The 24,594-nt window shown below is 36.5% G+C and overlaps 1 protein-coding gene across 6 annotated transcripts in view; it reads right to left on the bottom strand.

The window, feature by feature from the left end:
- Window positions 1-24,300, bottom strand: part of esrrb (estrogen-related receptor beta) — a 78,172-nt gene extending 53,872 nt beyond the window's left edge. The window contains exons 1-2 of one of the 6 annotated variants that reach the window (XM_058748975.1): window positions 14,698-16,465; window positions 14,490-14,601 (exon numbers count right to left, since the gene is read on the bottom strand). Coding sequence is in view for 3 of the 6 variants with exons in the window: in XM_058748970.1 (XP_058604953.1) it covers window positions 198-340 (143 nt within the window). In the remaining 3 variants the exon portion in view is untranslated. Of the gene's footprint in view, window positions 1-197; window positions 4,524-10,338; window positions 10,537-14,489; window positions 14,602-14,697; window positions 16,466-20,565; window positions 20,900-23,978 lie in introns of those variants that run through there. The other 5 variants (XM_058748974.1, XM_058748973.1, XM_058748976.1 and 2 more) reach the window with 5 other exon arrangements.
- Between the last annotated feature and the right edge of the window lie 294 nt (window positions 24,301-24,594).

The following is a 24,594-nucleotide window of genomic DNA, read 5'->3' as shown; positions in this document are numbered from 1 at the left end:
CAACTCTGCATTTATTCAGCAACCACAATCGCAAACAATATAGTCAAGGCCCATGTTTGGATTTATAACAGTTCATCAGTGAGGGACTGATTGCAGATTTAGTCGCAGCAAACAGTGCAAACGGCCGTGTGAAAGAAAACAGAATGGCTGTATCACACTTTCATTTGAGCAGAATATCCCAATAGACTCCAACTTACATGTTTGTAATGTAGAGAGAGTGTGTGTCAATGGTTGCCAGGTTGGGAAGATTAAGTAAACCACTGAGCAGAAAATGTATTGATTTAAGAGAAAAGATCTCTTTGGTGGATTTAGACTCTTGACATCTGACAACCCCAAGCATTAAAGATATAGTGGAGGCTTGTTATCAATGCAAGATAATGGTAATGCCAAATGAAAACAATGTTTCCAGGATAAATAACTAGTCCAAAATCAGAGGCAACTATGCTTAATCGAGATAAGCAGAAATCATGATTGTGATTAAAATACGATTCATTGTGCAGCCCAAAAAAAATGCTTTAATTTGAATATGGTCCTTAAAAATAAAAATTTTAGCATTGCAATTTTAAAAACCATATTAATTTTGTTTTTTTTCCTGCATAAAATGCAAACTTGAGGAAAAAATAAAACAATATAATTTAATGAATCCGATGAATGTAGAACGATCAAACAGATTCACACACTGTTCATGCGTCAGTGAATGGTGAAGGGTGCAGCATCAAGGATATCTAACACAAACACTAACGTCTCTCACACTTTCAGGACATCTGAATATCTATCTTCATGCTTATAGATGTTACAATTGTCATAGCAAATCAAAACTGTCCAATATGGCATATCAATACCAGAGAAATCTGCTGAAAATTATTTGAGGCTGCAAGAATCAGAAGAAAGTTCAGCTACACTTGAAGCCTTTATGTATAATATATTATATAGATTTAATGCATTATAATCGTTTCGTAAATAATTGTTACCAAAAATAAAACACATGTGTGACAATCAATAGATAATTATAATGGATTATAACTGTGCTTATAATTATTCATGTGATCATACAACATGTGCATTACGTGTCATAATTAATGCATTAAAATACTTTTATAATGCATTATATGTAAATGCTTGTGTTACAGCAGGATTCTGGTGGAATGAATTATTCCATCTTCTGAATGCTTCATATTTACAGACATCACAAACATGCAGCGAATTGAACACAAGCATCTGAAATAGACAGAGCCTTATTTATTTGACTCCAGTCTATAAATAATTAACATTACAGAGTGTAGCAGGGGTCATGATGGGGTTACACTCAGCTTTTTTAGCTGTGGAGTCCAGGGCCAGGAGTCCAATGGATTCGCTAGCATTAATAAACCTGAGCTTTCCTTGATCCCATACAAATCATGTCGTCAGGCCAAAACTCTGACAGATGACCAGCCCTGCATGTCAGTCTAACTATTACACTGCCAACTAGGGATGGGTAAAAAATATCCATATTTTTACGAAACGATACTGATTCTTAAATCCCAAGAATCGATTAGTTGAACCTGTTTTCAGTTAATGGACGGAACATTGAAGCGCACCTTCCATCCAATAAATCACAATAAGCATTGTGCTTTGATACTTTTAATATGAAACAAAGTCTCAGATTTCTGCCCACCGTTTTGCAGTATTCAAACAATAAATGCTGTATTGACGCTTTTTAATGTGGAGTGACAGATCACTGTAGCACCTCAGTTCAACAGACGCGGCAGCATGTAGCGCATGTGAACTGATCATCTCCTCCACTTTAACACCAGTTACAGCACAAAATAAACATGACTAAACATCCGAAGGTAAGTTAAAAGAAAAAGTACAACTTTACAATCCGTATCCTGTCTCATGTAATCGCTCAATCAGTGTTTCCTCTATGCAAAGACGTCAATATAACATCTTGTAAACAATGTCACGTAATGTCACGTTTACCTCAGAAAAAACATATTTGGTGACCATAAACTCATTAGTCAGATAAAAATAAAATAAACTCTAGAGAGGGGCATTTTGCTAAATATATGCACCATATAATATATTCATTATATTTTTTTACTGTCAATGTTTAATTTATGTTTGAATATATCAGTCAAGCTTTTATGACAGCCACCATTTAAATGTTTATATTTAAAAAACAAATTGAAGTAGAAATCTTATTATGTAATTATAACTTTATTATAAAAACTTCATTAAGCAAGAGGAGTCACGTGACATGCTCATGAACCTAGTCGCACTTGAGTAGAGCTCCGTACGTTTGGCCCCTTTTTGCTGATTTTTTGAAGTTTTATTCATTAATAATACTTTCCCTGATGGCATACAATTGGAAACAGCAGGAGTTGCAATTACAGGATCGCAATAGGTGCAGCAATCTGCGTCTGGTCGGATTGCCTGAAGGTTCCGAAAAGGACGAACCTATGGGCTTTTTGAAAAGATCGCTACCGACGTGGTTCCCGTCTCTGCAGGGCAAAGAGATTGAAGTGGAGCGAGCGCATCGCGTGTACACAAGGCTCTCCTCAGATCGCACTAAACCATGGGTTTTCATCTTTAAACTGTTGTGGTACACGGACAGGGAGCTCATTCTGTGGGCCGCCAGACTTCACGCCCTGGTGAAAACATCCGACGGAGCAACGCTGTCTTTCTTTCCAGATTTTTCTCCGGTCACCACAAAAAGAAGAAGTGCATTTGCGCCAATTAGGAAGGAAATGAGAGAAGTTGGCATCCAAAATTTTCTTCTTTATCCTGCAACGCTGAAGGTCATTCTCAATCAATGGTAATTTAATGGTAAACTCAACTGGTTTTATTTTCAAATTTGTATTTTGTCTTATTATGCAGTAATTCTGTTCGATACCTATGACTGACTTTAATATTCTGAGTTGTAATATTAATGGGCTAAATGGCCCTCACAAACATACAGGTTTTCTGGATTTTTTGCGAAGAAGAAAGATTGATATAGTGTTAGAATATTTAAAAAAAAGTATTTTTTATTTTCAGTTTTTATTTTTACTTTAGTTTTAGGACTTTTTTTCATTATTATCTTTTTATTTTATTAGATTTTTTATTTTTATTTTTTAGATTTTATTCATTTTCATTTTAGTTTTAACAATAGCTATCGTAGTACTTCAAGTTAAAGGTCCAATGACGTGCCTTGAAACAAGCAGCATTATTCTATGTGGTGACGTAATTTCACCAGAAACAGGAAGACATATCGAGCAACCTTTTTAAAATAGTCAATAGGCTTTTGTTTATACCTGCTCGGGCCAGAGCCGTTGAGCTCGATAAAGCCGCATTTGACAGCCGCAGTCTAGATTGCCCCCTAGATTCAATATGAAACTCTTAGTAAAAACAAAATAGTGATCATAATCATGCTGAGGCTGTGTAGTTTTAAAAGTGTTTAATATATGTCGACTCGCGCATATGATCTGCTCCGTGCGATCACGTCTCTGGACCGGAGCCAAAGTCCAGAGCAGACTGTGCGCGCGTGACACAACGCAAACCAGACCTCATTTGCCCCAATCAAAAGCATATTTACACTGTCTGAATCATTCCCTATCGCCGGGCGCTTTGGATCCTAGAGAGGATCTGATTGAACAGAAAGTTTGATGAGAAGCTGAAGTACGAGGTGACATCAAAAAAAATCATTGATCCATTTTGGCGGAAGTGACGAACTGCAAGCTTTGAATGCTTATATCCTCTAAATGCAAATTTCGTCACTGTTTTGTAGCACACTGGCTTATAGATAACCTTCAGACTAACATATTGATACTAACACCCAACGGGGACTTTAAACTACATGAAAATGAGAAATGATTGAAAAAAAAATTGAAATTAAAATAAAACTACAAACTCCAAACTGTAAGCAAGCAGCGTGACTTGGCGAAACTGCATGGCTGCATTTAGATTAAAAAGAGCAGCGAGAGTGCAGGCTTCCTTTAGACAGTCTGTTTCTCTGACTGATTTAATTGTAAGTGCGGGTGATGCTGGGTTCAAGGCCGGGGGTCAAAGGTCAACCTTATTTTCTCGCCCTGGTTTCCCGTGCCCATGGAGATGGGGTCAGCGTGTCAAATTAAATCTCATTGCAGCGTTTCACTGCCTCTTGTGTCATGTATATTCAACGCTGCGGCAGGTGCCACCACCTCTGGAAATTCATAGAAAGGTTAACGGCTAAAATAAATAAAAAATAGCTCCTTGTTAAAACACTGACCTTGTGGAAAAAAGGCCTGTGCCAGAGAGCGTGTGATGGCTATGTCCCGAACGCTGCACAGAGACTACAGCCGGATATCAGCGGAAGCTCGCCGAGTGCTACACACAACGCCTTTAGCGAGTCAATAAAGCTCGTTAGTCAGTAACTTGATGAAAAACTTCAGCTGAAGTGTAAGAATGATCTGACTGATGTAAGCTTATTCAGTTCAGATGTACTAAAGAAAGCATGTTTGTGTCATTGGAAAATTAACCATCAGTTGCTTATCTGGGATATTTTTTTGTGGAAGTATGTGGAATATGTATTGCAGTAAAACAACAAAACAAAATATCATCACAATGACTTGTGCTTTTAGTCACAAATATGCAAATAAATAAATAATATATATATATATATATATATATACTGTATATTAGGGCTGTCAATGTTAACACGTTAACACATGCGATTAATCTAAACATTTTAACGCACATTTAATTAATTGTTTTTTATGCATAAATTAATAGTTTGATAAGGTTTGACCACAACTTCTTGCCGTCATCGCAGTGTGGAAGGTAATCTATCATTGTGTGATAAGGGTACAGCGAACCAGTGTTGCCAGGATCACGGTTTTCCCGCATAATTGGGCTATTTTGAAAATGCAGTCGTGGAAAGAATTACAGAGCCGTGGGTTGCGGCCAAAGTGTATATACACAAATAAAAATTTAGAAATAATAAAATAGATGCTTTTACTAATGTGTATTATACTTTGAATGTATCCCTGGCAACTTAAGAACGGAGAGACAGTTGTAACATCACAAACAACGTGAGTTTCAGCAGAGCAGCAGATATAAACATGACAACAGCCACTATAGATTATATAAGATAATGGTAACACTTTACAATAAGGTGTCATTTGTTAATATGTATTAACTAACATGAACAAACAATGAACAATGCATTTATTACACTATTTAATAATCTTTGTTAATGTTCATTAATGAAAATACAGTTGTTCATTGTTTATTCATGTTAGTTCACAGTGCATTAACTAATGTTAACAAACACAACTTGTGATTTTAATAATGCATTAGTAAATGCTGAAATGAACATTAACTAAGATGAAGAAATGTTGTAGAAGTATTGTTCATTCTTAGTTCATGTTTACTAATGTTGTTAACTAATGAACCTTATTGTAAAGTGTTACCAAGATAATAAACACATGATTATGATAGAATATTTGTATGTGATTTTCTTGAGAGTTATGTGTACGTCTGAAATGCTAATTTCTACAGCGATAAAAAGGCTATAAATAGCATATTTTACCAACAGTAAACGACCAAATTCCACATGTGATCGTAAAAGGAAGTTATTACAAACACTCGATGGTGGTTTGAAGTGAGTTCTGAGTAAAAGTGCACTATTAATCTCATAAATTGTCTTATGAAGCATGATGCTAATATTAGCTCTAATGCACCTCCAGAACAGGTCCAATTCGTTTTATTGCCAGTATAAAGGCTGATAGTTGCTCAATAAAAACAAAAGAAGAATAAGGATTATGTCTCAATCCTGGCGGAAGTGTGAAAGGTTCTGTTTCCTTAAACTAGTTTGTCATGCATTTCTTTATTTCAACACATTTAGAGGTAAATCCTAGTATTTTAAATTTGCGATTAATCATGATTAATCACAGTCCATGACTGTGATTAACGTGATAACATGTTTTAATCGATTGTGTGTGTATATATATATATATATATATATATACAGACAGTTTTACGACTGGCAAAAATATTTATGGCTTGTAAGAGGCAAACGTTTTGGACTGTGGTCTGCCATCTTGAATCAGCATTGATGATAATAAATGTATGATAAAGCGGCATGTTGACAAATATAGATGAAGTCCTTTACAATATATTGTTTGCTTGACTTGTCATTTAAGAACAATGTTCTTATTTATAGTATGGGCCTGGCAGGAGACAAATCAAGCTTGTGAAAAGCAGGAGGCTGTTACTGTATTGAATTCATTCCTTTTCAGAGTCCAACCTTTAGCGTTTGTTTAGAGCTGCTGAATAAAGATAAATGCGTGTGCACCTTTCTGCACATTCATTTCATTTATTAACAGCCATATATTAGAAACAGCGGCATACAGGGCAATTCCATTTAGGCTTTATTTCGAAACTTCAAGGGGAGCTTAACCCCAGGTCAAAGGTCACGCTGAAGGTGACACTTAGCATAATTGCATAAATGTCTGAATGGCTTTATGTTCATATATAAAACATGCGCTCAGCAGAGAGTTTCTTCAGCTGCCACAGCTCCAGCTCTGCATTCTATGAGTCTGATGCGACTGAAAATATGTCAAATATGACAAAATATGACATCTGGCATTAAATTATCTCATGACTGTTCATAAACATGAAACAAAATGATTCTGGGCCCAGTTTTTTAAATCCACTGAACAATTGCAGTTCCTTAAAGATTTCCAGCACATTTAAAGATGACCTCAAAACACGTTTAGTTTTAAAAAAAGAAAGAAAGAAAAAAAGGAACAAAAAACAATACTTTTTCTAAATTATTATTAAAAACTCAGTAACACTTTACAATAAAATCCCATTTGTTAACATAAGTTAATGCACTGACTAAAATTAACTAACAATAAACAATTTGTTACAATATTTATCTTTGTTAATGTTAGTTAATAAAATGCAATTGCTCATTTTTATTCAAGGTTGATTAAATATTATTAACAGATAACTTTAGATTTGTATTAATGTAGTATTAAATGTTAAAATGATCATAAACTATGATTATTTATTTATTTATTTATCATGCTACATTTGTTATTTTAGGTTTTAAACATAAACTAATTTAAACCTGATAACTCATGAGTTGTGATTCATGAGAGTTTGTGACTGATTCACTAAATGAATCAGTTCATAAGAGTCATTCTTTAGTGAATCGGACTACACTGGTATTCATTGTGTTTACTGCATGAACCTAAAGACGACAACACAATAGTTCTATTATAGACGATCTATAATCTTTGCATTATTGTATCAGTCTTTCCTTCTCATCTCATTCATCTCTGATATGGCAACATTTCTCCTGTTGTATAACTGTAGATTCATAACTCTGCAGGAAACTGTGTTTTTTACGTTTACAAAAAAGCATTTTGCAGACACTTTTATCTAAAGTGACTTGCATTACATTCAAGGTACACTTTTTATCAGCTCATGCATTCCCTGGGAATCGAACCTGTGACTTTGACATTGCAAGCATCACTGCTCTACTGTTTGAACTGTAGGATTGCTGTAGAAATATAATTTAGCAATATGCAAAGTGGAGGCAGTGGAATTCTTGCCATTCCTTCATGTTCAGTGCTGTAGAGTGATATGAGTTTAACCCCCATCCCGCTGTGTCAGGAGGAGTCAAGGACCCGTTCACTTCCTCGGGCCGATCCCCTCACGTCTGCTTTTGTCCACGGTCAAGCATTTAAATTCATGCTGAGTGGAGCCCCCCGAGCATCATGTTCAGTTCGGCCCTAATCTGATTCCAGCCGCTCACACTAACAGAATTTCAGCCGCTGTAATAGAATTGCACTACCGCCACAGCGCTGGACACCAGTTAACTGAAGATCTCAGAAACCCTCAGCTTTGCTCTGAAGTCTATGATTCTTAACAAAGTGCTGCTATAGACCCAAGCGCAGATACTTCCCCAGCAAAAAAAAAAAAAAAACTGAATGCAATAGGTCTTCAGCTGCACTGGATCATGCTCCAAAACCACCGTCATACTAGCAATAGTGAATCTGAACATTAAACACACCTATTCGATCAGGATTTACTAAATTTCACAATTAGAGAAAGAAAGAAAGAAAGAAACAGCAACATTGAATTAAATGTGAAATTTTAAAGTAGAAAGAATGAAATAGTATTTCTTGTAAAGTGTACTTCTATATAATCAACTTCTAAAAACATTTTTATAGTGCACTTACTGTAATTAATCAAAATTAAATCAATACTTTTATTCAGCAAGGACACATTAAACTGATCAAAAGTGACAGTAAAAACATTTATAATTTTAAATTATTATTATTTTTTTCTGCATAGCTTCAGATAAAAGCATCAATCAAAATTAATTCAGATATTTTTTTACATTTGCAAAGAAATGTATAAAGGTATGACAGGTCCATAAATTTTGAGTTGAAATGTGTGATTTTAAGCATGATTTAATTTTTTACTCACCTTTTTATCTATACTAGTTCATTTTAAATGATTCTGTAATGCAAAAGATTAGGCTATTTTTTAAAAGTACAAATATTCGGGTAAAAGCATCTAACAAATCCATTCATGTACATGTTTTTGTTAACACACAATATGTCTATCAATATTTCAGGTTGAAATGCATGTGATCTTAAGTAAAGGTATATTGCAGATTTCATTTGTAATGTTTTCATCAATATCAGTTTATTTTAAATTATTCTTCAGTCACAAATGATCCTCTGATTCAAAGAAGATTTCTATTTCAGATAAATTCTGTTCTTTTGAACTTTCTACTCATCAAAGAATCCAAAAAATAAATAAATAAATGTTTCACGGTTTCCACAAAAATACTGTGCAGCACAACTGTTTTCAACATTGCTAACTATCAGAAATGTTTCTTGAGCAGCAAATCAGCATATTAGAATGATTTCTGAAGATCATGTGACACTGAAGACTGGAGTAATGATGCTGAAAATACAGCTGCGCATCACAGAAATAAATTGCAGTTTAACATATATTCACACAGAAAACTGAAATAATATTTAATTAAATTGAAATAATATTTCACTATTTTTACTGTATTTTTGATCAAATAAATGCAGCCATGGTGAGCAGAATAACTTTTGAATGATAGTGCATATGTAGAAGTTAAAAGCTGCATTCTTCTAATGCAGTGAGCCTTTCATATTTGAGTGTCATAGAGTCAGCGGGTTCATGACAGTCACACACACACACACACACACACACACACTCGGTATCAGATGCCCGGCGGGTGGAGGGGAGATCGGTCAGAGGGCCGCAGCTGATGGGCTGATAAAGGAACTCAATTAACTCCTGACATGCTCTCGTGCTCCTCCCCGTCACGCCGGGCTCATGCAGAAACACTGTTTACTCCACTAACAAACATACTGAATTTATACTGCATTTGATGTCCAAGCAGTGGACAGTTTTGTTTTTTGTGAACAGAGCTCTATTTCATGGATGCAAATGAAACGAGATTCGTCCAGGGCTCCGGGCGAGAGCCCACCGAGGGCCACTTGGAAATGTCTGCCCATAAAAAGGCCCCGGGTTAACAGCTACCGAGGGAATACGGGGCTCAGGCCGACCCTGGGGCCGTTCGTTCGTTCGCTCGTGTGCGTGCGTGTGTGTGTGTGTGTGTGTAAGCAGCATTCGCTCAGGCCCCTGGGAGCCGGTTTAATCTCGGGCCGCAGCGGAGAGCTGCTCATTCATTAGTGCAGAGATAAACAGAGAGAAGGGGAAAGGTGAAGACGAGCACTTTGTTAAAAAGCGAAGGAGGAATTTGACAAGGATTTATGAGCGACTGATCTAAGGAGGTGGAACACAGCCAGTGAGAACTGGACAGAGAGAGAGAGGAAGAGCGCTTGCTGATCGCAATTGTGCCCATCAAACATCAACAACCGCGCTTCAAGTGTTCAACATCGTCACTGCAAAAGAAACTGATTTCAATGTAAAAATATCACCAGGGTAAAGTTAACCCTATCTCATCAGTGCTGTCTCTTCTGAAGCTCAGCTGTGTTAGTGATGCCGAGGTCATGGCTTCCCACAGAAATGTGCAACTTGCATGAACTGAAGTCACTTCAGATGATCAAATGCATTCAAATTATTCCAAACGTAAAGAAACATAACATGTCCATCAATTTCAGGTTGAAATGTATGTGACTAACTAAGTTGCAGATTTAATTTTACTAATCTTTTTGTCTATATTACATCATTTTCAAAGGTCTTGTGGTGTGACAAATACATTTTTAAAAGTCATTTTTAATTTTTAAAGGGGGGCTTATAAATATAAGCATAATTGACACATGTTGAAATGTATGTGATTTTAAGTAAAAGCATATTTTTGATTTCATTTTTACTCACCTTTTTGTCTATACTAGCTCAAGGATCCTCTGATTAATGATGTTCATCCTTACAAATAATTCCATATCACCTCTTGTTTTGTTTTGTTTTTTTGTTTTTAATTGACAGCATAAAATAAATAAAATAACTGATGAAAGCGGTGATGTATCAAGTCCTGCTGAAACGTTTGGTATTATTTTCTGTTACAACACAGATTTGTGTAACTCTCTCAAAATACATATATAAAAAAATAGATATGCATACAATAAATATTATATAAGTATTTATTTATATATATTTTTATAGACATCAAGCTATTTTTGAGTGGGAGAAAAGCTAAATGTTCATATTGTTTAGAAATATTTATTAATTAATATTATCATACAATATATTTTATTTACAGTATATTAAATTAGGTTATATATTAGGTAATTTATTTATTTATTTAAAAGCAAATTAATTCTGTATTTATCTAAAATATTTTTTTTTCTTTCTGATTTAATAATTCACATATCACAAGGTTCACTTCACAAAGTACAAATATTTAATGCAATCTCTCAAGCAACATGACCTCATAAAATCTGCATGCATAATAATTCTATAAGAATAGGTTTTAAAACATTTAAAATAGTGTAGCATGTCACACTACAGAACATCTTTCCTTTTTTTTTATGGCAACATAAAATCACACTGAAATTGTGATGCATCAAGTACAGCTGAAATGTTTAGTATTATTTTCTGTTGCAAAAAAGATTTGTGTAACTCTCTCAAAATACATAATTATGCATAAAAATATGCATAAAATAAATATTCTCTCTATATTTATTTATACGTTTTTTATAAATATTGTTATTTATTCCTACATCATCAAAATACATAATTTTGGGGTGGGAGAAAAGCTTAAAGTAATTCATGACAACCACCACCCATTTTTTAACAATCTCAACAACTAGTCTGACTCCTCACTGAATGAATGAGACGCGGAGAGTTTGAGCCGTGGAGGGAGAAAGAAAGAGAAGGAGTGAAGAAAACAAGGTGAGAGGGAGACAGATGGATATTGGGTGACGGTGCCCGGTTACTGCAGGAGGAGAGACCGGCCCGGCCCAATTAAACTCCGGGGTCAAGGAGTAAATTTAGTCCGTCTGCCTCGCATCGCCTCTGAGCCTTCATCAGACTGTGAGCTCACGGACAGCCTTTAGCACACCACAGAAACAGATCGCATCCATCGATCCCCGTCGCGTCCTTCCTGAGCACAGGATACGGAGGAGGAGAAACACGCACGTCACGACTAACTAGCGCTCTCCTCCACCACATAGACTGGAAACATCTCACTCAACTGCCAGACATTAGCCTTTCAGCCCTAGCAAACCCAGCTCATGCTCAGAAATGACAGCTTGCTCAAATCAAAGGAAGAACACCAAACTCCAGACTGGCCTCACAATAATTTCATGTAAATATGCACAGTGTTGGACAGTCACTTACTAAAGATAACAACACTTTTCAAATAGTCTCGCGTAGCCAAGACCCGCCCAAGAGGCCATGTGACTGACAGGTAAAGCAACCAGTCACGTTTTGTTTTGTGCCGCGTCATGTTTAGGGGTGTGGAAATGTTGCCACAATAACAGACCGGTATATAAAACCCAAAAGATTCTATGCCGCAAACTTTAAAATTTTCACATACTTTTGAAACTCCAGCGTTTAGTTGATCCTGATAAACGCTCGTCGTCACCGTTGAAAACACAACGACTTTCTTCTTTCGAAGTCACCACTTGGATTCAACCAATCCAGTGGTGACTTCGAAACTCCTGAAGTGTTTCCAGATAAGTGTGCCATATTTTGCCATTTTTTTGTCACACTTTATAGATGTAAACTGGTTTTATCTTTCACCAAACTGCATAATTTTAGTGAACTGGTTTATTTGGATGATCCATTTCAATGAATTTTGAGTCTTTGCATAAAATACAAATGCTCATATAATTTAATATAAATAAATAACATAGCACAACAAAATGAGAACATAACTAAAAATAAATAGAAAATAAGTCTTTCTTTCCCTGGAATTATTACATACATACAGTACATAATATATAATGTAAATAAATATAAATAAATAAAATAACAGCATAATAACATAAAATAAAATAAAATAAAATGATAATATAACTAAAAATAAATTAAACATATTTTTATCTCTCCCTAAATGATGTATTTTGATGTTGTAGGAAAAACAACATCAGGAAAAAAACTGCCTAATGTTTACAAAAAATATCGAAATAAATAAATACAATGCGTATTTAGTTTTCTAATATATATATATTTCTTCTATTTTACCCCATATTTCCCCAAAGTGATGTGTTTTGAGAGTTACACAAACATCTATTTCTGTGTGTGTATATAATCTAATGCTCATATATATATATATATATATATATATATATATATATATATATATTGTTGAATAGCTTTAATGTACTTTCTTGAGTAGTTTGTAGTTTCCCAAGTGATGCAGTTTCAAAACAATGTGCACATATACTGTAAAATAAAGGAGTGTAAGTCAGGCAGTGTGACGAGTGCGGCGGTGAAAGAGTTAACATGTAAAAGTGTGTGAGCCCAACGGTAAAGCTCCCTCTTGAATTGAACAGTTCATCATATGAAAAAGTAGTTCATTCCTCGCGTGGAGCACACTTGGGAAGGTTTTTTTAAAATCGTTCCCCTTTTTCCCTCTTTACACTAGAAATAATGCATATTCCTCATTTTTCTGCTAAATAATTAGCTGCCAAATCAAATATGCTCCTAATGTAAGACATTCACGTCGTCTGAACAAGACTGTCTTATTCTGTGTGTGTATGGTTTGACACATTTACCTGCACAAACACAAACACCCTCACATATAAATATAAACCATGAACGCCTATTTCCACACTGTCTTCTGTAAATGAACCCTGCAGTTGCACAATGGCCATAACAATCCCAGTAACACAGAAACATCAGATGACATGTGAACCGTAGCGCAGTCCTGCATTATGGGATGCGTGCGCCACTAAACGAGTCCATCAGCGTTACAGTAACGTGTGTGAATTACAGCTGACGCAATGCATCTGAGCTCATCAAACACACACTCATGACAGAGAAACGGACACGTGGCGGATGCTGAGAAAATCATATTTAAAGACCATTCTCAACTTTTCTTAAATTAATTTGGGAGAAACCACTCTGAGCTAACACAATACATAATATTATGATTTTATTAGACATTCTATTGCAGTTTCAGCACTTCTTTTAAGTGTCTTGTAGTGAGGCTGGGTGACAAAGTTACATACAGAGATTTTATTTTTTTGGCAGTTTTATACTCAGAAATGGCTTAAAATTACAATAAAGACATAGATTCAATGTGTTTAACTACGTAAATACAGAAATCATCTTAAAAATAGTATTTTTTAATTATTTTATAAAAATTACATTTAATACTTTTCACTTATATGAACCTATACACTAATGCATAATAATGTGCGAGTAAACGTAACATGATGACAAACTTGACATGATGACACTTCTATGACCAAACTGAATCAACTTATTCATTAAAACACACAGTTTAATGAAGTGTTTCTTATTTAACCTTGTTCCAAAAGAGAGTTTAACATGTTTACCAGCTCAAATAACCTTTGTTTGGCTGCGGTCTCTCATTTCTGAGGTAGAAGTCTCTGTGTAAATGTCACTAAAACACCAAATCATGTCATATTTTAATATAGAAGTTAATATCAAAGGTTTTAAACTAATAGCTTTTTGATAAACACTGTCATTCTCTCTCTGTAAACTAGCACTACTGTACTGCAGTTGTCTGTCTGTTCACTGCTTTGCATCAAATCCAACAGAATCAGCACCAAAGCCACTGTATGATCATGTCATTTGTGTTATTTTATCAAATATTCCGTCTGATTCATTTTAATAACACTATTCAGCGATCAATACCTGTGTAGTTATCTTATACTGACACCAGATGACAATATTTATTACAGAAAAGCCGCTTCTTCAAGAACCACGATGAGCTCCAACACAACTCAGTCAGTGTGGAAAATCACGGCCTGAAAAGGATTGGCGCATGACAAACTCAGGTGACGCACAAATAAACTGGCGCACAAGCTTTTCCATGCCATATGACTGCAGCTCACCTTCATGAAACGCAGCGGATTTCCACTGTACGTCCTCTGATGATCTGAGAGAGTTCACGGACCCTGATTTACATGACGCAGATCTCATCACCTCCACAGCGAATTAAGACACCTTCCCACAGACAGACAAGCAAAGAGTGTGTTTCTGAATACAGAAGCACATGAAACTGAGTGGAGTTAGAATCGCAAAATAAGTAAACTTATCAACCTTCAATCCTTGTTTTGTCGTGTGTCCAGTGAACAGTATTTTGAGACCAGCTGGTAATATTAGACGGATGTCAACATGGAACGGTTGAGTGACACAGTCCTGAATCAAATTCATTTCAGAAGCTCTGATCTAAAACACTCGTGTGTTAACTCTCACTATTTCTATCTTGTCGAGTGCAGTCAAGCACTGCACATGTGAATATGCAAACACAATATTCTCCCTTGATTTGATGAGCAACTAACAACACATCAGAATAACATAATTTAAGGTGAATTGTGCATTTCTGCAGCAAAGCTGAATTGCACAAACAACAGAAGGTTTTTCCAAACACTCCACCTGACAAACAGTAAGTCCCACCCCCAAACTCACTTCATTGGTTGAGTCAGAATTTGACACATTGGGCTTCTTAAACAAGTGTTTTACTCTTCAGGTGAAACTATTTGAACACAAACTAGCATTTCAAAGTTTGGAGCCAGTAAGATTAAAAAATACAAAAACAAACAAAAATATATATAAATAAAGCAAATTCATGTTTTTATTCAGCAAGGACATTAAATTGACCAAAGTGGCAGTAAATACATTTATAATGCTACAAAAGGTTTCTATTTCAAATAAATGATGTTCTTTTGAACTTTCTATTCATCTGTGAATCCTGAAAAATAAAATATATCATGGTTTCCACAAAAAAAATATTGGGCAGCAGAACTGTGTTCAACATTGATAATAATCAGAAATGTTTCTTGAGCTAATTCAAATCAGCATCTTAGAATGATTTCTGAAGATCATGTGACACTGATGACTGCAGTAATGATGCTGAAAATACAGCTGCGCATCACAGAAATAAATTACAGTTTGACAGATATTCACATGGAACATTTTTTTTATTTTACATTGAAATAATATTTCAGAATTGTATTGTATTTATTTGTATTTTTAACTAAATGCAGCCTTGGTGAGCAGAAGAGGCTACTTTGAAAGACATTTTAAAATCTTACCAACCCCAAACCTTTACATAAATACTTTTGTTTTGTTAACAGATATGCATGCAAACCGAAGGCACAGGGACAGAAGATCCAGTCACAAACTACAGAATCCTAAAAGACCGCTGTGCATCTCACACACCTGTGGCGACATCATTTCCTCTCCTAAACCCCACCCAGTTCCTGGCGCTTCCGCTCCCTCCCGCAGTGCAGGCAATAACTGTGTCTCTGGACGTGGCACACTCAGTTTGGCTGTCAGCTGGAATCAGAGCCGCAATGGTGACAGACCGTTTCAATATTGATTTCATAAATAAACAGAGCTAACCATCGATCCTAATGTTATTTTGCATTTCAATTACTGCTCAGAAACATAACCTTCAAACGACTGGCCGCTCAATACCAATACCATTCTCTGATAAACGCCTGCGTGCCGCCCCGCGGACATTCGGCCTCACGTTTTTTCTCCCCTCCTCTCCAAAGTGTAAATTAGCGGACTTAGCATTTTCCCCCCGCAACATTTGATTAGCGAGCAAATCAGGACACGGCGCTTGGATCGTTTACTCTCAGTGTGTGCGATTGATGCAAATAGAGAGCAAGTGCTGCGGATGGGCCGCACGTCAGCGACGTGAGATGCATATTTGCATTCAGTTGCATGTGCAGCTTTACATTCGACCAGGGTTATTACAGCTAACTAAACCTAAAACAAAACAACAAAAATAAAATAAATAAAAATAAAATTGAATAAATATTAACTGAAATAGAAAATACATTAAAAAATATAAAATAAAATATATTAAAAATATAATTAATCTATCTAAAAATATATTAAAAAAGCTAACTTATTTTATTTCAGCTAGTTAGAAAAATTTCTAAATTCCATTGAGTTTAAGTTGATTTACTCACATAACTAAAATTTAAATTAATTAATTAATTACAATTAATACAAACTATATAGACAAATATAAAAAAGTTAAAAACAAATTACTAAAATTTTAACTAAAAAGAGATGTAAACTGAAAATATACAAAATAAAAACTAATTCAAAATAAATGCTGTGATAACGCTTAAACAGTAGATTTCAAAAAGTTCATTTTCTATTTGTAAAAGTTTTAAATGGTCAAATTAACATTTAAAAGACTGCAACTTTGTAAATATGCTAAAACTGCCATGCTAAAGTTAGTATTTGTTTCAGACAAGCCCTGCTGTCTATAGCATCACTGCTTCCTCTGTGGTCTCCTCTGAGTGTGTGTGTGCGCACGAGACCCCCCATGCAGCATGCGTTGGAGGGCCATTATCCTCAGCACGCTAACAGAGCTGGGTTTATTTTTAAACCTGCTGTCACGACGCGGCCAGGATGCCAAGGTTACCTCGGTGAGAACTGGGGGACGGATGGGCGACGCCGGGCGGCTGCCGCAGGGTGTGAGAGCGCTGAAAGTGACCCTACCGTCAAGACGCGCTGAGACCACAGCGCTCGCACTACAACACAACCCTTCTGCCTCAATTTACACATGCTTTATTCAGAGATCTGCCATTCTTTTAACGTCTGACAGCTACATTACACACTACACTCTTCAAAATAAAGGTCACAATAGGGTGTTTTCACAGCGATGCCATGGAAGAACCTTTAAGCAAACAGTTCTTAATTTTTTCGGTCACACTTTATTTTAAGGTCCAATTCTCGCTATTAACAAAACATTAGCTACGACTTTTGCCTCAGTAAATTCCTAATTTGAATTCCTAATTAATATTTAAGGTAGTTGTTAAGTTTGGGTATTGGGTAGGATTAGGGATGTAGAATATGATCATGCAGAATATGTGCTTTACAAGCACTAATAAACAGCCAATATGTTAATAATAGGCATGCTAATAAAGCAACTAGTTAAAAGTGAGAATTGGTCCCTATACTAAAATGTTAGCATTTTTTCTGATAATCTAAAGAACCTTTTTCTATTAAACAACCTTCAGTGCAAAGGAAAGGTTCCACGGTTGTTATAATGCAAGCTTCTGATGCATAAAACAAGCTGGTTCGAGAGGTGTAAGAGTGTGAATCAGGATTATATGTGCACAGATGACAAATATAGAGCACCAAAGACCCTCAGCAGAGCATGTGTCGATAATAAACACGCAACGGAAAGAACGCAGGTGAGTGACACGCTGCATGTGCATATAAAAACACTGCTCTGCACTCACCAAAAACAATCCCCCGCTGGTACCCAGAGCCTGTGTGTTTGTTTGAAAAACCATGCAGCGAATCGAGAAGCGTGCTCGTTTTGGCCAAAGGTCAGCTGGCCGGCGAAGGGCTCACGGAGAGAATCGAAACCCTCTCCAGAGCTCATGAATATGTGGGCTGACCACAGCCATGGATCTGTGTGAGTAATGTTTTCTGAAACCAAATTACTGTAAGCTGATCCCATCTGGATAGTGTCAGAGCCGGCCGCTTTGGTTACCCGCGATAGCATCTCCTCACAGACAGCAAAAATCTGATTAACCCAACAGCACTGAAACACTTGCTCAAAGAGCGCCGAGCTTTTAACTTAAGATGCACTAATGCAATTCCCACAGCTGCTTTTTTCCCAACCTAATGCGATAAAACGGAAGAGGGAAAACGGAAACGGCGGAGATACGCGCTTTATGCGCTCGATCCGCCAACTCGGTAATGAAGTCAAACAATTGTTCAATTGAATTTGTCTGGCCGTGCTTATGGAGGTTTTCTGCATACGAACGTAATCCAGCTGTCATCCCGACCGAGAGCCTGAAATGAGGCCGCAGTGAGCGAGAATACGTCTAGTCAGTCTTCGCTCCGGGTCATATTGAATATCCCAGCAGAGTAAAGAAGACGTCAAAGTGACCGGCTGCATCGCCACGTTTCCGAGTGCCTCGGATCTACACATGAATACTGAAACACGCAGCATGCGGTTTACAAACAAAAGCAGCATCAATCTCACCGCACGTGCCAGTAAACATTAACCGGTGGCGTTTCGCTGTGAATCCAGTGCTGCGGTGCATCTGAGGACAATGTGTGTGACAGACACTCAATTCACACACATGCATCCCCATCAGTAAATCAACAGCAGCAGCCAGCCGCGCACAATACTCTTCATGCTCATTTTAAAATGTAAAACACACATTTTATTGAATCACTTCAACAACACTTGTTGAAATATTTTTTTGGAAATGCTTCAACTAACTAAAATTAAATGAAGTGGATTTTTTAATACAACAAATACATGTATAGATGCACAATAAGGCCAGTCAAAAACCTAAAACAGGTTCCTCTATTTCAAACACACACACACACACACACACACACAAACACTCAATATTAACATTAAATTTGAAATGCATCAGTAGATGTGTGTTATTTTTTAATTCATAATAAAAAAAGGTTATTTGTTATTTTCTATGCAAAGAGATTAATAAATATAATTATTTCACTACTACATTAAAATAATTTGGTACATTTACAGTAGGTCAAATAAAAGTGTAACATGATGGTGACGGTCAAATTTATGAGAAGTATATTTAATGACAGGCAAATAAATAAAGAAAAAATTTTTTGTATATTTTTAACATTTTAAAAATTCTTCTTAATAATGAAATCACTAAAGAAAACCTCACAGTAGTTTTACACTATTTCAGATTGTACATTTTCAGTGGAGCTAGAACAATTTGCACAAAACGAGTTGGTCTTAATAAAACTATGAATTTTAAATCTAAATGTTTTAAATGCATTTGAGACGAACTCATTCTAAATAAAGGTTTTCTAATGGCAAACGCGACTGTGGAAATGCATGCGTGGAGGTGTCAGAGCAGCTGAGCTCTACTGAACCTTTGTAATCCGTCTTAGTGTAGAACTACAAAGCAGCTTAAAATATGTGTGTTTAAGATGACTAAAGGGTGCAGAGTGTAATCTAGTCTAATTTACCCAAAAACACACACACAGAGAGACGGTCTGCAGTCGGCCCATGTCAAAGCTGTGTGTGACACGTTACTGAGAGTAAATGAAAAAATCCATATCCAAAAATCCATCGGTGGATCAACACACATTGCGCTTTTTGGTCAATCTTTTAAAATGTTTTTTTTTTTTTTTTTTTTTTTTAATAATTCAAGCACAAGGCAAGCATTTACTGATCGATTTGATAAGTTGCTGTTTTAAATTAGAACAGATGACCGTTCGTGTCAATAGATAATTTAAAAACCCTGTGTAAAATAACAATATTCAAATGTAAAATAAAGATGTGCATCAAGATAATTTGAAGAAAAAGTGTTTCATGCAGAATTATAAAAATTAATGAAAGTCTAAGCAGCTTTATTTTGGTGAAAAACAAGCATAAATCTTCTGTAAGTTGCATCTTCCTAGTCTTTCTAAAGTGAGCGCATTATTCCACAGCCTGGCGCGAGCTGCGATCTCAGACGACCCCGGGACACCTGCACCCCTTCAGCCGCTCCTCTGGGGCCACTCCACCATCCAAAAGACCTTTCTTCACCGCATCCTCTCTCATTCATTTAATAAACAAACATCCGTCCTGTGCCTTTTGTCCCGCCTGAACCCTTCAGACTTGTTTCCAAACACAAACGGCTCTAGAGGAGCGTCCGACCGCTGGGACGCATGCGTCACGCAACACACTAGAACAAAACAAACAACCTACACTGAAGCAGAAGAAAAAAAGTGTATCTAAACCTTACTCTGCTGACATTAGGAACATAAATTTGCGCAGAAAGTAACACTGCGTCCATGCAGATGAAAACGCATCCCTATCGCAGCAGCAGAAAGTTCAGCCAGCACAAGAAAACTGTGCTATCGGCATACAAAGAAGAAGAAAAACAGACAGACAGATGCTGAAAACAGGAAGCAGTGTTAGTGCGTGAAAGAGGAAGATGCACCTACTGGTTATGATAGCTGAGAGGATCAGGGATGCAAAGTTCGGAAATGTCCATCAGCCCAGTTTTAGCATTCCAGGAGGAAGAGAAGAAGGAAAGATGAGACGCCGGACACTCGCCTCTCCCCCCAAAACCACGAGCGAGCACCTTCAGAAAAGTTGCGGCGAAAAGCCCCTCCAGCAGCGCAGCCCACCGCCAGCTCAGGTACGCATGTGTGTGTGTGTGTGTGTGTGAGAGTGGGGGGGAGGGGGCTGGTCAGGGTGAAGCGGAGAGAGAGAGAGAGCGAGCGAGGAGGCAGGAGAGTGCGCTACGATGAGCGTGTGAGCAGCGGAGAGGCAGAAATGAGTCTTTGCATGCTCAGTGTCGGCCTCTTTAAGACTGAAGAGCTTGATGAATATGGAACAGCTGCTGTTGGCTGCTGCCTCAGGGGGGGCGGGGCTTCAGCACACTGATGGGGCGGGGCTACACTGGAGAGGGGGAGGGGAAACAGCAGGAGGCGGGGCTGATGTGCAGTGTGTGCTGAAATACTCCCACAGACATCGCACACACAAGCAGCCAGCTTTTACAACAGACTGAAGCAAATATACACGAAACCACACGGATAAAACTCTACTTATTTGTCCTATCTAAGGAGGAAACATTTTGTTATCCTATTTTATTCTTTTTTGTTTATTTTAGAAAGGATTGTTATTTAAAATGACAGTTTGAAAAATATGTTGTCATCTACCTATTGTGTTAATTGTAAAATGTTATTCAAAACATGTTTTTTTAACTACTGTAAATTAATGTAAAATTACAAATGCAATGTAAAAATATTTCATATAACACTAAATGTATATTAAAGCAACTGTAAAATGTTATTTAAAAGCATTTTTTTCTAAAAAAGGGGGACAATATTTACATTAAAAATCTTTAATAAACTTAGTGCTCATCTTGTGTTAAATGCAAAATGATATTCAAAAGTATGTATATATATATATATATATATAAAATCATTTTCAGAAGTCCACTTTTATGAAATCTGTCAAAATGATGCAAAATGTAAGTGGCAATGTTAGAGTAACATTATCAAAGTTATAATTTAATTTTGATGCATTTGTTTTATTATTTTGTAAATTTAAAAAGAATGATTTTTTTAATTACAATTAAAATAGAAATATACATGCATTGGTTAAAATGACAATGTTTTTGTTATGTGAAATGAAACATTAAAAACAGGAGTGATGCATCTAACAAATCTGACATGCAGTAACAATTGATCCCTTCAAATTTAGTTTTTTTCTACTTTAAAATGTTTCTACTTCATTAAACCATTTGAACATTTGTGAGCCAGTGCTGGACAAGTCGAAGAGTGGACACTCAGAAGCATAAAATCGCTCTGTCTTTGGGGCGCGAAGCTTTATAATCACCAGAGTCTCTGTGTTGATCAAGCCTTGAAGAATGCAGAGAATGCAGATATAGCGTTTCACAGTCGCTCACGCTCCTCTGCTACTCTACTGCATTTTATAAGCAGAGAATCAGAAGAGAGCCATAGCGAAAGCACACGCATGACAAGTGGCCAGTTTGAACAGCTGCCTGAGTGTCACAAATTCACAAAACACACACACACTTGTATGGCCAAAGCACGCTGGGTAACAGATACGCATTGCAAAATAAATCATTTTGACGAATCTCCATCATTCAGATGTTAGGTGAGCTGATTTGTGTATTTTTATTGGTCGACATACGCCTGTGATTCCACATGACTCCTGAACCCCGCCCTGCTCTATTCAGTGGCTCGCGTTTCCATAATCAATACTAAAACATCACACAAGCCCTATTGATCATCACAGGACTCACTGCAAGCCTCAAAACTCAAACCCAATGCATTCAGTGAGACACCAGAGTCTGAACGCTCATGTATTAAAGGACAGACAAAATGAGCGTAAATCAAATACATATGACGTCCCATCAAAATACTGTTTAAAAAATAAAAGAGCAATAAATAACCTCTGTTCCCTGTAACTGTAATAAATATTCTCTTTTTTTTTTGACAGCAGTTCAATATATGGATGCCTGTGCACATGCAGTTCATACAGACACGTAACAAGCCAATAACAAAATACAAACATGAGCGTAAAAATACTTGTGAGAGAATCTGCGTGTGCTTTTTTTTTCTATCATCATAATCATCGTCATGTGGCTGATACGGAGTAGATGATTGATGTCTCTGGGGTTCAGGAACATACAGTAATTTAATTGAAAAACATGGAATTAAAGGTCATTCATCCACGAACCTAATCCATATGATTTGCGTACAATCCCTTTGGAATGCTTATTAAGGTCTGGTCTTATGTTACACAGGATTTGATATCAAACGCTGATATTGTGCTTGTGTTAAATGATGAGATATCTCTAGATTTAATTTAGCCACACACACACACACACACACACACACATCTCATGTGCCTCTGCTCTGAATAAACAAACTGCACATGATAATGCACTGATTAATTTAAAACAAGTTCTAGATTAAAACAAAATTGTCCGTAAAGCTGATTCATATTTAAAATTGAAATATAAAGGTTTTCAAAGTAGGCTATTTATTATCAATGACTTTGTACAAGCAAGTATTTTAGTTATAGTTTAGTTTTTGTAGTTATTATTCTCGTTCTCGGTTTCCTGTTGTCATATTGTGTCATATTAAATTCATCACAATAAAATCAGTAAAGGCAGTAAAGATCTACATGCATGTGTGTATATTGTTTCAGTGAGTGTAGTCTCTTATTGCAGCTCTATATGAAGCGCTCAGCAAAAAGTCAAGCTGTTTTATTGATCACAGTGTGTGTGTATCACTATTAACTACTCTTTATTCCTAACTGACAGATTTTTCTCTGAATTTGTCTGATTGCACACGTTTATCCAGTTATCTAGATTTCTATTGATTTTTATAGCTATAACACTACAAGAAAACAGCATTTTTGGAATTTAATTTCATGGTAGGCTATGCATAAATAATTTTCTAAAAATCCCCAAATGGAGATCTCACTTCTGAGGACAATTAGTGACTCTAAACTTACAGCTACGTAAAACGCATGCATAAAACTTACTCGAGAGAAAGAGAAAAAGACACTGATCAGACTGTAAATGCGTTGATCTGAGATCGGTGTGAGTTTAGTTTCAGTGACATTCGGTGTGTGATTCGCTCAGTTGTGTTATAAACATATTTAAAAAACGAACTAACGCAAGAGAGCAAGCAAAAGCTAATCGATAAAGCTTTGACAGATGTGAGTGAAACACAGCGGTGTGTGAAAGTTCCCAACACTCCAGAGGCTTTAAACAGCGCAATAATTCACTGACAGCGAGAGAAAGAAGACAGAAGAGATATTTGAGGATGTAATGTTCCAGAAAAGAGGAGAAGAGGGGAGATATTGAGTGTACCTGCAGACACAGACACACGGAGCTCGTCCTCAGGTGCGTCTCCATCTCCTACTGCGCGCGTTTAACGCGGAGCGGAGCGGAGCGCCGCTGGACGCGCATTTGTATGAGCTCCTCCTCCCGCCGCTGACCGATGAAACCGGGCTAAAGTCTGCCGCTTTCAGGCGAACAACTTGTTTTAACCATTATAACTTTTAAGAGACACCTAGCCTATAAACGTCCCATCTGTCACAAATATATTTAAGTCTTAAAACTGTCTAAATAAAAATGTAAAAGTGATGTTAAGTGAGAAAAACATGTTAGCAGTCTCGTCGGTGTTCTGTTCGATACTGATAGTAACGGAAAAACTCCAACGGCTACTGTTGCTATGGTTACCTGCTCACGAGACAGCGATTTCAGCGCGTAAAAACTACGCATTCGCGGTTATTACAAGCGCTGTTAAAAATGATATTCTGGATTAAAACTAATGTATAAATCTCGCGTAAAACTGATTTATCGTTAGTGAAGTAGGATTTTATTAAAAATAATTTTCGAATTAATGTATGTCGAATAAATCGAAAAAATGTATTTAAAATAAATGTAAACAATTAAACCTGTGCTTAGGCTAGTCTTAAATGTT

This window comes from Onychostoma macrolepis, chromosome 17, assembly GCF_012432095.1.
Source record: "Onychostoma macrolepis isolate SWU-2019 chromosome 17, ASM1243209v1, whole genome shotgun sequence".
NCBI classification, from domain to species: Eukaryota; Metazoa; Chordata; class Actinopteri; order Cypriniformes; family Cyprinidae; genus Onychostoma; species Onychostoma macrolepis.
Note: the sequence above shows the minus strand (reverse complement) of the source record. Positions and strands in the feature narration are given on the sequence as shown.